We start from the raw sequence: 15139 nt of genomic DNA on the forward strand, positions 1-15139 counted from the left end.
TCACGACTAATCTGATCATGAGAGATCAAAATGAAGAGGTCTTTATTTTATTTAAATTTTAAAACTTAAGTGGATAGAATGAGTTTTCCAAAGGTCTATAGATTAAAGACAATAATGCAAAAAAGACAGTAGGGTCTAATTTATGTACTTTGGAGAAATGTTTCAGGTGAGGTTCTCTTGAGTTTTTGTAATTAAACTTCCTTGGATTGAATTCAAGAGAGGAACCATATCATAAAGCATCTCATCTTACTGTCTGTATTGTTATATAGAGCAAGTCTTCAGTGTCTGTATGTTTATTATCCTTTCAGAAGGCTTAAGGGCTAACATACATATATAATAACATTTTATAGACAGTCACATTAAAGTTTTTATATCACTTCTGTGGATTTGGCATGCTTTAATATGGCATTAAACTTAACATTCTTAAACTAGGTAACTGTATATATTGCACCTATGTCTCCTACTACCAAAGCTATTAAGAGATAGCATAGTCTTATATGATAATTATTTTTTAAAGGTTTTACTTGAATGCTGCAGGATAGTTCACAATTTATACATAATATAGATACTGTATTAACAAATATAATAAAATTGAATTTATCTAAATATTGTTTGTGATGTCACATACTTTTTAGACAAATAAATGAGAGACAGACTTCTTCCAAATAACTAAAAGCTCAGATTCTAACATATTGCTGTAAGCTATAATGGTTATAACTGTTAATCCAATACACCTTTTATACAAACCCATAAACACACGAGTGGAAAAATAGCACAGATGTTCATCTCTAATGCAATTTCCATTCAATTTCCTAAGTGCGGTCCCTGTGTGCAAACTAGCTTAACGTTATGTTTAGCTTGCAAATTCTTTTAATAAATAATGAATGCAATAAAACTAGGAGATCAATGGCAAGCTAAGAAATCATAAAGAAAAAAAAGCCTTTGTGTTCAGGTTGTTGCCCATTTCAAACTTTAATCCAGAGACAGATCAATATTGCTCTATTTTTTCTTTTTAACCCATCACATAAGTAGCAGATAGACTAACTGTAGCCTAAATGTTGTTACCAGCTAGCAGTTGCCAGCAACCTGAAAACATCACTGGACACAATTGCAATTGAATATTTTATACCTTAACATACGTTATACCTTAATATTTTATACCTTAACATACATTATACACTATTAAGGAGTCAACTTGTTTAAAAATTAAAAAATATATATATATACAGCAATAAAAATACTGTGGATCATTATTTTTTTTAAACTTTCCTGTACTATATATTTTTCTAGTAGTATAATTACAAAATTTTCACCACAATTTGCTCTAATAAACTAAATAATTCTATTGGGTCAAAATAGTACATACATACGAGTAGTTTCAACCTCAGAGGTCCTAGAGGAAAGTTAATTTTACTTTTCAAAATTAATTACTCCTGAAAGAACTAAGTTATTTCTTTAAATGGGTAGGGAGGATATTCATTCAAATTCATGCTGCAGTTGGGTAGGTCTTGGTACTATCCAGGAAAGAAGTAAATCATTAAACTTAAGTATTTGTATTCAGGGACTATAGATAAAAAGGAAGAAAACTCTATTTTTACCCACTCATTTTGGGTAAACATGCATTTACTGTTTGAAAGAAGGTCAAAAGTCAACTGCTACCAGAGTTAGTGCTGATACCTAGTAGCATAAATTTAAATATCTGAGAATAATTTTATGGTAGTAGTCTTCTTTTATTTGTAATTCCTTACCTACTTATAATATTAAAACATCTCCTGTGGGTTTTCATTAAAAGGGAATGTCGAGAAGTCATATTTTCTTTAAAGATATGGTTCCATTCAAACAGTCCAATTTCATATATTAGATTTTGATAGCTTTATATATTTATTTGTGAAAAGCTTATGGCATGATTACAAATGGTTTTATAATGGAATTAAATTTCTAGATTAGTATCTTTTTAATAACTGCATACTTCATATAACTATTTTAACTATTTCTTAGCTTTTTTAAGGAATAGTAATTTGTGAAAAGAGTTCTGATGAGTAATAAGTGTGTGTGTATGTGTGTGTATGTTTATGATTGTGTTTACTTAACGAATGAGAATTAGGTGCTTAATATATATACAATATTAGGTTTAATGAATTTTTACTACGAATATTATCAGTTAAAAATTATTCCTCAGAAATTATTATTACAAAATCAATATTTTGTCTTATGCAACAAATTCAGCTCTCTTTTAAGGATATCATTATAGGTAATAACAAATGTATCTCTTTAGCTATATCAAATTCAATTTTGTATAAAATAATGTATATTATATCTTATATTCACATTCTCAATATCAATTCTAATATATAAATTTATTCAATATATAATATATTGAGTATATAATATAATATATAATATATAATATTATATGATATAATTATATATGATGTTGTAAATCTTATATATAAATTTAATCAATTCTAATATATAAATTTAGACGTAAAGAAGGATATGGTAAGATCTCACCATGAAGACATTCCCATGCTTTAAGCAAAATTTGAGAAAATCAACTCCTCTATAACTTTATTGAACTCCATTATATTTCTCTTTAAACTATATTGTAGATCATAGCATGTATCCTAGGCTTCCAATATTAGCCTAATACTGGAGATGAAAATTTTCCTGAAGAACTTGAGACCTCAACAGTATCCATTAACAGTGTTTCCTGTTTTCCTATTCTAATAAAGGTAAAAATAAAATTGTCATGAAAAAATGCTGTAAAGGCCTGCAAAGAAGAACTACCTCTGACAGCTGATTTTTTAAAATATATATTCTTCAGAAAGCTAAACAAGAGAAAAACTGAATCTCCTTTTTAAAATTTGTATTTCCAAATATCAGAGAGTAACTAAGAAGTTATAAAACCTACAGCATTAAATTCAAAATATTTTACAATTAGCAAAACCGTTTTGCTCCTACAATCAAGGTAATAAAGCCATGGGTTATATGAAATAAAGTATGGTACTAATAATATTTAGTGCAAGTAGATAATAATTTAGCTAGAGTTATCACAAAGTTCCTTTTGATGTGTATATGTTTTTCTATAGTGTAAGAAATTAAATTATAAAAGTAAAATTCATTGCTACTGAATTATTTATGATTCACAAATAATTACCAGGAATATAAATAGCTCAAATATACCAAAATAAAACAAACTTTTCCAAGATATTCAGCATTACAAAGTGAGGAAGCGAAGAATACACAATGGATAGGCTGTCCTCTCCTACTAAAAAGAAATATTAAATCCTGAAGGAGTTCTAAATCCCTTGGTAAGAGTATATTGCAGCTGCATTAAGCCAACAAGAAGCTTATTAGCAAGGATTTAAAAACTAACACCCTTCTGTAATCAATTTAGATACAGCATTATTCTATTTATAGTGACACTTTCAATGTGTCCCAATCATATATTACTTCTTCTCATTTTTCCTACTATGATTAAATATTAATGTGGAGGCACTATAAAGCATCTACACTATATTTAGGTTTTACTCTATTGATTTTCACCATTTTGAAATAGTTAATATAGCATGAAAATTAGGAGTCTTTCTTATGAAGAAACTTATGATGGGTTTGATATTTTTCTCTGATTTTTAAATAAAAAAATAAATTTAGTTGTTTTAGGAGAAAATGGAAAAAGGGATGCCGCCACTTTAAAAGCTTCAATCTCTTTGACATTGCTGGCAGTGTATGGGAACATTAATGCATCTGTCATGATAACAAGCTAAGAATAACATCTAGACATCAAACCGAGCAGAGAATCCATCTGAAGTGATTCATTCAGATCTGTCTCATTGATTTATTAAACACAGGGCAACATCTGCAGCCTCACAGAGCTGCTTGGTGAAATTAATGCAAGATCAATTCAAATGGAAAAAAGTGTAAAAGAGATAAATCAAAACACAATTTGCATGCAGTTCTACAATCAGGCTTATTGGGTGCAAATGCTCAATTTCCTTTCCAAAGCAAATGTGTTTAAATGTTGTTTTATCTTTTTAGAATTGTGTGATCTGAAGTGACAGTGAAGAGTTTTGCAGATTGAGATGGTGAAAGAGAAGAAAAGAAAAAAAAATGCTACCAAAGATCTTTTGAATATGCAACAAGAATATCATTAATTCCTAATTGTTTTGCTTTTGGGGAAAGGTTCAATGTCCTTTCTCTGAAAATATAGTATTTTCAATTTTGGTTAATTAGGGCAGTTTTAATACATATTTGAAATGTATAGAATGGATAAACCTAAATCATTCGTACCTTTAAATGCACCAGATAAAGTGCCACTGGATATCTAGATTGCCAACTGAAATGTAATATATTATGATTAGGGTTTCCCACAATTATATCTGCTTGCTAGAAGCACTTTAAAAACACCTAAGGATTTCATTAAGACAAAAAAGATTACATAAGAAAGCATCAAATAATTCAGACTTGATATTTTCTACAGGTATTAGGAATTTCCTTGTGAAACCATATAAAACATTAATGTCTGAAGACTAGCACTTCCTAATTATTTATTGTCATTCATGTACTATACATTGAGGATAATATCATACATAAATATCCAAAGATAGTCTCCATCATATCATGCAACATTTCTTTAATGTACTATCCATTGCCTAATAAATGAGTGTTTGGGGCAAATATGAAATCCAGCTAAAGTATTTAGATAAATAAAAAATGTTGGTTATGCAGAAGTATACACTGGAAATGGATGTACACCTAGAAGTTTTGATCACTGGCACATGATTAGATTGTTTTAACAATAATCTTGACATCATTCTTCTAATAAAAGACAGAGCATTGTTGACTATGTGACTGTTTTTAGTAGACTATATGACTATCTTCTCATTATCTTATGAAATAAAATGTCCGTATTTACTGCTCAGATTAATTTCTAAAACCTTTTTATCATTTTGAAAATATACAGCATACAAAATATTAGCCCAGGAAAGTGATGTGAGTTCTTCAAAAATTTGATTTTGCTTAATTTTTACTGTAATGAAAACATCAATTTTCAAAGTAAATTATGTTATTCTGTGTGAATTATTAACTATATTCATCAAATATGAATGCAAAGCCAAACTCATCAAGTGCTTATGATAATCGATAATTGTATTTCTGGTATTTGAAAGTAGTTTCAAATTGTTGTAAAAGTCCTTATAATTCACATAAAGTTATTCTAACATAGAAGCCCACTTATGTTATGTTCACATAGTCAAAATAACAATAAACCACAATTAGGCCATTTAAAATTATAATTGAAAAAACTGAATTTTATTCATTTGAATATATGTTGGATCATGTATCCAAATGCATTAAAATGTTTTCTTAATCATGTATTCTTGTTTCTTCAAGCATCCATTTAACAATATTTAAATGAACAAATGACATTTAATTAGTTGGTCTGCAAATGAAATTAAATGCCAATCATGAAATCTGACAATAGTACTTTTACAGAGATAGGTAGATAAAAAGGAATAACACTAAAATGTGTTGTCTGATTTTTCACTGAATACCAATTTTTTATTTAATATTTTACTGCTACATTAAACTTTGAAGAATTTAGTAAGGAAATCCATTGCATAAGAGTGAGATTTTTAGACTTTTGCTTTCTAAATCAATCTGCTCTCTGATATAAAAAATTCCAAGTTCTCTTACACAAGAAATGAAAAAAAAAATTAAAGTGCTTTATCTGAAAAAAAAACAAATATTTAAAACAAGATAACTTTTCCCATTTGTTTTAAATCTTTCAATTACCATTTTTCTAAATAATCCTTAAAATAATCTCTCTGTAATTAATTTATAAAGTTAAAAGGCATCAAAGAAAAATATTGTATAGCCCTTTGGAATTGCAGTGATATAAAGCTTGACTTATTTAATAGAACAATGAGTAGTCAAGAGTTCTAGTCTTACTATTGTCTAATACCTGAGGCAGGTATTATTTTCCAACTTCTTTTCTGGAAAGACAACTTTGAATATTTTGATAATTAGCTAATAACCAAATGGTTAATATGAGGCACTGATAGTTCTTGTACCTTCCAGTACTGCTAAAAACAATCATGTTATCTGTTTTGCTCATTCAGTTTTCTTCAGTGGACATTAATAAAAATGTGCCCCGAGCCAAATCAAAATGCTACTTTGATTTGTAATGCCAATACACTAAGGTATTTGAAAATGATCAAATTGAAAACGGTCCATCTTGTGTGTTTTGGAATAGTGTAGGAAGCATTTCAAATTAAAATACCCTGAACGTCAGGACTTGTACTCTTCCCCAGTTATCTGACAGAGGGGAAGAAATGTTTATATAAGAAAATGAAATTACCAATGACACCATTACAAATTGGTCTTTATTCAACAATACATTATGGAAATCTATCAAGAGATAAAGACGAACCTTTTTTTTTTTCCGAATAAGAATAGTATGTAAGAGTTTCCACTCACTGAACACACTTTTTCCTTGCACTTTCCCCCACTTTTAGCTAGAAGTGCTGAGAAGTCATGAGTCCTAAGTGACAATCCTCTTTAGCCAAGTTTCCATTGGTACATCACTCATCTCCTAATCCATCTTTCACTCAGTCTTATGGCATACTTTTGCTCATATTCTACATTTCTTTTCTCTTACTGACTTCATTTCTCATCTACCTTATTTTGCCTCTCTTGGGCTTCATTCCTGCTTACATCCCTCACCCTTCTTTTCTTTTTCTTTCTTTTTCTTTTTTTTTTCTGAAAAGAGAAGTCATAGAAATAATATTCATCTAAATACTAATTTCACAATTTCATTAAATCACTCAAATGTTGGGAATGATTTAAGGTACACATTTCTATAAATAACGTTACCTAAAGTCATAAGTCATCTATTATAAGCATTACCATATTTTGTAGTTTTTAACAACATAATTATGAGAGCATTTTGCATCCATAAAAATTTGGTAATGTTACTTTATCATTCATTAGATTTCTCTCATAAAACTGCAGGGTGTTTTTTTTTTAATATCTAAAATTTGCAATGTAGGTTTGTTTCTAGTTTTACTCATATTCATGTATGGATTGCATTCATAGAATGTATTTCACAAATTTTTACAATTGCATACTGAAACACTTATAACACAATTACAGAAAATTCATATAACAAATAAAATACCAATAAAGAAAAATGTAAAGAGGCATATGCATCATACCTCAGGTACATTTCTTCTTACATCTTTAATATTTAATATTTCTCTATCATCTTTATGCACATACACAAAAGCGATTTAAGCCAAAAAGTTAGCATTGTAAATGCTGCGATAAGGAGGAAGTAAAACTTAACTGAATTAAAATAATAACCTAAAAACACATTATATAACAAGACCCCAAAATAGTATAACACCTGCCTCTGGATACAGAGTAATTTATCATTTTTCTCTTCAGTAAGTAGCTCTAATAAAAATTAATTAAAGAAAAGTTTCTACTTACAGAGGAAAGCGTCAAAATCATATCAAAATACTAATCTATTTAATTTTTAAATGAAAATCATAGATTTGCTCAATGATGTATAAATTAATTATTAAAGAACGGAGAATGTCCTATGTGTAATAATTATTCCACTTTAGATATGGGTATTTGTAAGAGACGAGAGGGAAAGAAAAGAGGAATAGAGAGCGGGGAGGGGTAAAAGGAGATAGGGAGAGAGAGAGAAAGGAAGAAAGAAGATAGATTTTCCTGTTTTCAATCGTTTAAATGTCTTTAGGAATGGCAACAAATGAATTAGACAGCCCTCATCTAAAGTCCCTGGTAACCCTCTAAGTTTGTGTATTAGTAAAGTGCTTTGTGATCAAAATAAAATGTCCTTTCTACTCTTGCAACCTATAATTACTTATTTTATTGAGAAAGCAGTTATTCTTTGTATTTTAAGGCCCTCTATCTTCCTTAAGAAAAATCCGAATCTAAATAAACCAGGTTTGGAAGCCCCAGATATAAAACAAATAGTTCTCATATGAACAGATTTTTGTTCAATCACTAAGACTGGGAGAACACTGCTTAAAGGGGAAGAGAAAAAAGAAAAACAAAAGGCCCCTTGTAAGTTCTGTAGCATCATCTTATTACAACAATCAGCAACAGTTTGTCTGCAAGTTGTCAGTGTACTTCAACTATACATAGTAATTTGGATTTGACAACAGATGTGAAAACTGACTTAGTTTTTGCTCATAAACCTGGAGATCTTATGATTTAAAGTTGTGTTGTAAGAAAGTCTACCTCTGCAGAAGTTTTCTGCAAAACGATCAACAGTAGTGCTGTTTTACCACAAAACCCTTTGCTTTCTTTAACCTGGTGATGATGATTTCTTGGTTTGTATGCTAATTACATCTGACAAATGTGTACTTTCCTAACAGATATTACCAGACTGGAGACAGAATAAACACTGAAACAACTCACAGGTCTTTAAAAAGTCATATAATCTTGAATATGATTTACATTTCTTTCTTTTTTAACTCAGAAACATTGAATACAGTTTTCTTATGAACATATGCAAATAGACATTGTTCTATAATGTACTTCTAAACTGTGATATCAAGGAGGTACACTTACAACCAGAGAAGCTGGCCATCATCATTTAAGGAATCCTCTCTTTGGGGGAATGGGATCCTTCCAACTGTTTGCCTGGGGGGAAGAGCTGAAAGCATCCTCTCTAGAAAACCTGCCAACTTCTACTCCAACCCCCAACCCGGTCCCAGCCCCAGCGTTTCATGCCCCACATTGCCCTCTGCAGATGACACAAAAGGAACGATTCCAGGAAAGTGACATTTGTGTCGTCCTTTTTTTCTTTCTTTTTAAAAATAGGATCCATCGACTTTCCTGTATCGTGTAATCGTGTACGGGGAGCTTTGCGTAGCAGGCATGGTTTTCTACGTTCTATATACTCTCTCTCTCTCTCTCTTTCTCTCTAAGTCACTCTACACTCTCCACACACACACACACACCACACACACACACCACTACACTTTCCTCTGCACCGCCACCACCACCATATCGCCGGCCGACGACCACCACCACTACCACCACACGCCCCAGGTACTCGCACAGCAAACAAACAGGATGGGGAACGAATCACCCTTTGGGATGGATTCTAGGCTTCCGACCCTCTTTATCCCCCAAATGCTGTGTTCTGGATTTGCCAGCTTAGTAGCCCAATGTACAGCTCAGCCAGCACTCTACCCCAGAAAACCCTTGGTGTTCGTGTTCAGGAGAAAATCTATCCGACCCGTACAGCCACAAAAGAGCAGGAAAGAGAATTGAATGGAGAAATTAACAAATAACCACAAGCAGCCCAAAAGCCATGCAAGATATGGGCGAAAGGCTGGAAAGTTTCAGTAGAGGACCGTAAACTAAAGTTTGTCCGGCACTTTCTTAGACTCAAGCCCTGCCACTGCGCGCAGACTAGAAGGGACGGGCAATTAATTAATGAGCCCTTTCTAGTCCTCTTTCCCCACCTACTTTCAGCGTGAAGAGTAGAGGCAAGATAGTTAAGACTCACTCTCTACAAACAAAGTTGGATGAGGGTGATGAGACATGCAGAAGAGGGTAAAAGGGGAAGAACGAGCCAAGAATCGAGTATCTCACCTGGCGTTGGTGCAATCGGTGAACAAAGTTTCAAAGTCTTTCCTGGTAATGAGTTTGCAGCGGTTCACCCCAGGCTGAATGGCTCCCAGCCCGCGGAGGATCCGGACCTGCTCGACAGTACACACCACGGGGGATATGTCCAGTCTCTTCAGTTTGGTGTACACTGTGTGCAACCCTCCCACCAGATGCTTAAGAAAGAGATCAAAGACTTGCGGCAGGCAGATCAGTTCCTGGCCGTCCATCAGGAATGAAGCCACCTTCACCCCATGCATGTCGACCATCCTGCACTCGGTGTTGGTGTTGCCGCTGCCTCCGCTGCCACCACCGACCCCACCACCCCCGGCGCTGCTAGCCATGAAACTGTTGATCCTATTGGGGGTGAGACGAGGCGGATCTCCAGGAGTCGAATACAGGGGTTCGGCCCGAAATAAGCCCCCCGGGATGCCGGCGCCACTAGAAGTTGCAGAGATCACTGGAGGTGCAGAGACAGCCATGGTCATTCAGTCTCAAATCGTAGGTCCTCGGGCCCTCGCTCTCTTGCCCTGTCTCCTCTGTGTCCCTTCGCACTCGCTCGCTCACTCTCGTGCTCTCTCTGGCGTGCTATCACTCGCTCAGAACTGTTCGCAAGTCTACAGTAGCATGGCTCACGCTAAAGCTCACCCACCACCCAGCAGACAGTGAGCAGCCTCTACCCGCCGCGGCCTGAGACCCCACCCAATCACACCCCCTCCCGAGACTGGCAGCCACCCTTAGCCAATGGGCTCCAAGTCCTCGGCTTCCAAGCGCGCCGAATGGCTGCCTCCCGCAAGGAGGTGGAGACTCCCTGGCCCTCCTCCTGGCTACCTGAGGCTGTTCAGGGTTTGCGGGTGAATCTGGATGGAGCCCGTGAAGGGGGCGGTGTGGTTCCTTGGCTTCTTCCTTGCAATCTGACAAAAGAATTGCAGTTATCACGCAGAGCTCTCGAAGTGGCCTAAGCTACGGACCCCTCCCCTCCGCGCCCTCGACGTGGGAACACAAAGCCGCACTCTAGAACGTGCCTCTCCCCCAATCCCGCGCCACCGTGCACCTGGGTTCAATCGAGGAAAGGAAGGTAGCAGTTCCAATTCCATTTTCACGTTACTCCCAAACTGCGGGAACTTAAGAGATGGCTTCGCCCAGCTTCCTGGAGAAAGACTCCAGCGAGTTCAGAAGTAATCAGGTCAGCCTTTCTTCAGCTCGTCTTGCGCTCTTGGTTTAAGTTCTCTCTTACTCAGCGCACAGAGGAACCAGCGTACAAGATCGCACTCAAAACAAAGTTGCAGGGTGCTAACCTACTCCTGATATTCAGCAGGCGCGGTGAGCCTGTGGACTTTGGAAAGCAGGCAGACACTTGATTTCTGGGTGGTAGACGGACGCCTCATTTTACAGTACTTCTGTCACTGTCCTGGAACAGTCTTCGCTTTCTGTGTCACTATCCCTTAATTTCAGGATTGCCCCGTCCCGGCTAACCTCGATAGAAAAAGTTCCTTTATGATGCATGACAGTCATCACAGAATATGAGAGAAGAGCGAGGATTTGTACTTTTTAATATTGCTTTTTCTTCTCTCATCTATGGGCTTTGATGGACCAGTGATTAGAGCTCCATGTCCTGAATTGTATGTAGCTCAAGATTCCTCTTCCCCCACTTGTCACGTGCCTAAACGCAACTACAAGAGCTCATAATAAGTGAAATATCTAGGCAAGGTACATTCCAGAGAAAGGCATGGTCTTTCCCGCATGGTATATGGTGATTAGATCACTGTAGCAAAGTTTTAAGACACTTTGTCGAACTTTTGATTCTCTGAAATCAAGGTATTTCCTTTACTTAGTTTCTCTCTTCTAGAGGTTGTTATTCAGAAAGTGAAATCCATGCTTCGTTTCCTTATAAAACGTTAATTAGCAATGATATAACTAAATCAACTTCTCCAATACACTTCCAGAATATAAATATTTTTTAAAAGTTAGTGAATTTTATTCAGCTCTTCCTAGCGGTATCAAAGGAAGAATGGCTGGGCTTTTTTCCTCCCTTAATAAGACATAAATGTTCTAAGTTGGATTTTTCTGCCTCTCTCTTCAACATATTTTTGTCATTTCATCAACCAAGTAGTAAGAACTACCCTTTGAGTCACTTCATACTGTTTCAATTTTTATTGTGTTTAGTCAGAATGCTAAGAAGTTGTAATGATAGTTGCTTTTGAAATACAATAGTAAGCGACCCTAACATAATAGATTGCAATGCATGCAGCCAGCCACAAAACGCTTTTAAAAGGCATTAAATATTTTTTTGCTAGTTTGCTACTGTTGTGGGAAGAAAATAAGGAGCAAAAAAGGACAATTGAGAAGAAATAGCAGAGGCAGAAAAAGCCTCTACTTTTTCTTCAACAAAAAGTAGAGGTTTTCAAGAAAGAATACAAAAACACTAACAGAAATGTTTGTATTTACTAGTTTTTTTTTAAGATAAATCTCAATTTGTGTTCAACAGGTGTTTTGACAGAAATAGCTATTAAGTTGTGTGTTGAAGTAACTTACCTCTGATAACTTACTGTGATTGAAATTTCCAAGTGAATAAATTTAACTTTAAAGAGTTTTTTTTTTAATTCCTCTAATTGCATTTAAAAACTGGTATATTGCTTCACTCACAATATCAAGCCCTTTTTGTTTGCAGAGTGATTTGGAGTTTTCAGCAATAGGACATTACACAGATGTTTTGATGTTTCAAATTTAAGAAATTCTGAAATATAAAAAGGAAAGGTGGAACATTTCAGGCTGCAATCATTACTTGTACTATTAAACAAATGTACTTTGACAACTTTAGGAAAAGCTCAAACTAGATATGTCTTATATATTTAATGTAATCTATCAGATATGTAGTAATATTTTAATTATTACCAGAGATTAAGGTTCAATTTCTAGTAGAAATACTAGAGACTAAAATTAGTCATTGATCATTGGAGGGTTAAAGTCTGAGCATTCAACACACAAAAGACCCTTGGATTCATTATTTGAATTCCCTCCCATTTGCAGTCTTTTAGAAAATAAACTTGGAAATTTTCTTAAGGTTACTTGTCATTTAAAGATTTAGTCATTTATATCTAAGAGACCAGGTGTTATGTCCTTAGGTTTTCTTGATATTTTGATAACTATTTCTATTACTTTTATTTCTACTCTTATTGTTATTTATGCTTTGAGATTGAGACAATCAAATTCTGTATGCAGAATTTGTTTTTATCCTCCTAAATTTTACGTCTTCAATAAGCCAAACATATTTCTAAATAAGGCTGGGTTTCTACAAGGCCAGAGGGAAACTTGCGCTTGAACACCCTGTGTATTAGAGTTGCATGAAGCAATATAAAATCATAAAGGCTGCAGTAAACAGAGTACCCTTGGGAGATGACTATCCATGGAGAGAGGCACTGCACTAAACAAAGAAAATACTCAAATTTTATGAATTATTTCCAGATAAGAGCAAAGCACCCTAGAAAATAGTAACAAAATTAGTACAAATAGATATCTTTTCTCATCAGAATAAGAAGTTCTAGATGCCACTATTCCAACGAAATGATTTGTGATGTAAGTATAGTTTCTCATACACTGAAATACTGTAATCTTTCTAGACTTAATTAACAATTTACACATTCTCCTAATTCATACTCAATTTGGAGGGACAGGGTGCTCGTTTGTGACTTTAGGCAAAATATTCCACTGTTTGACATTGTCACTTAAATGCAAGTGCTATTCTAATTAAAAATAAATATATATAGGCAAACTTATCCAGGATTGAAAAATATACAGAACCATTTGAAAGAGCTGGTTTTCAGAATGGGCATTCAAGCAAAACCTAAGGTAATTAATGGAGTTATTTGAAACTGGCAGCTAACTGAGGTTGCAACCTGTAATATGGCTTCTAATCAGAATCTCTCAGGAGCCCTCTAAGGTTCGTTTTTAGGTAAACAATAAATGGAAATTGATTGGGCAAGGCAATAAATGTGAAATGAAAGTATTCACATAATCAAGAACTTAACTGGTTAAAGCCTATAAGTATACTCCCACTCAATGGAATAGGTTTTTCTAGGAAACTGGCTATAAAATGACCTTCTACAACATAAATTACCTTTCCCCCCATTCAATTCAATGTTAAATTGAGGATGAATTCCAAAGGAGGCAAATATGAAGAAGGAAGACAACTGGAATGAGAAGAAAACTGGTCATAACCCAAGGAGTAACAGAGAAAAGCAGATGCTAAAAGGAATAATGAACATTTACTAACTGAAATATAAAAAAAAAAGAAACAAAGCATTTCATAAAGTATAAGCACTTGCCAACTCTTAACATATCATACCCCAATCAGCACTGTTCTAAGAGAGGAAATGTGTGGACTTTAAATTCCATCTATGTCTCTCTATGTATTGTTTCTTTTTAAATCTTAAGCTTGAAACTGTTCAAATTCAAGCCATTCTGACTTCAGCTGGACTCCCACTGCTACTTAGTATCCTTTTATTCATTTCATTGACTCCCCATTGAATTCCCAGCAGCAGCTACTCCAACTCTTTTCTACTCTTTGCAAGTCACCCTCCCCCTCACTCTCATCAGCTACAGCCTCCTACTTCTCTATGATTTTACCACAAAGTTATTCAACAGACGCTCCTTCAACCTTCTTTCTATCCACCTAAAAAGCATTTTCTGTATTCTCTCTTATCTTCTCCTACGTCTCTCATTCCGCAGGAAATAAAAAGTCCCCTCTTTTCCCTTCATCGATGCTCTTGACCCCTCTCACCTCCTCCAAGTCACTAATCTAGCAGTTTTATGCCCACCACTCTCTTTGGCATCTTTAATCTCTCCCTCTCTACTTGCTCTTTCCCCTTTTATTATTGAAAATTTTCAAGGCTATGAATCCTTAAGACAAACAAAAAATTTCCTCAACCCTAACCAGTGGCTCTCAGATTGTGGACCACCAGCATCACCATTACCTGAGTATTTGATAGAAATGCAAATTGTGTGGTCTTACCCAGGACCTACTGAATCTGAAACTCAGAGTAGGGCCCAACAATCTGCATTTTCACAAGCCCTGGTGATTCTGAGGCAGGCAAAATTTTCAACCTCAGTTGCCCTAGAGTTACCAGCCTTTCACACTCTTTTTGAAAACCTACAATTCTTTTCTTCTTTACCAAACATTCATGCTTTAACCTTTGCAGCTGGGTTTCTGCTCATCATGTGGCTAAAACTACTTTAATAGAGGCAATCATTGATCTCCTAAATGCCAAATCCAAAGTCATTTTCTAAATCCTCCTTTGATGTTCTGCAGTTGTTTTTGTTGTTGTTGTTGTTGTTGTTTTTACACTACTGGCATCATTCTTGAACACCTATTCCTTGGCTTTTATGACTCTCCAATAATCTGTTTCTCCTCTTTCCTACACTCTTTTCCTTTTCACATCCTTTCTCTTGAACCTGAAATGTTAAAAATTTCTAATGTCTATACTCTTACATG

The 15139-nt window shown here is 34.7% G+C and overlaps 1 protein-coding gene across 1 annotated transcript in view; it reads right to left on the reverse strand.

Annotated features, from left to right (window-relative positions):
• The window catches only part of DACH2 (dachshund family transcription factor 2), a 683066-nt gene extending 672936 nt beyond the window's left edge, over positions 1-10130 (reverse strand). Inside the window, exon 1 of the mRNA XM_039870200.1 lies at positions 9637-10130. Within this exon, the coding sequence (XP_039726134.1) occupies positions 9637-10130 (494 nt within the window). The remainder of the gene's footprint in view (positions 1-9636) is intronic.
• Positions 10131-15139: the final 5009 nt, after the last annotated feature.

The sequence above is a fragment of the Pteropus medius genome, unplaced genomic scaffold, assembly GCF_902729225.1.
Source record: "Pteropus medius unplaced genomic scaffold, Ma_sr-lr_union100, whole genome shotgun sequence".
In the NCBI taxonomy this organism is placed as follows: domain Eukaryota; kingdom Metazoa; phylum Chordata; class Mammalia; order Chiroptera; family Pteropodidae; genus Pteropus; species Pteropus medius.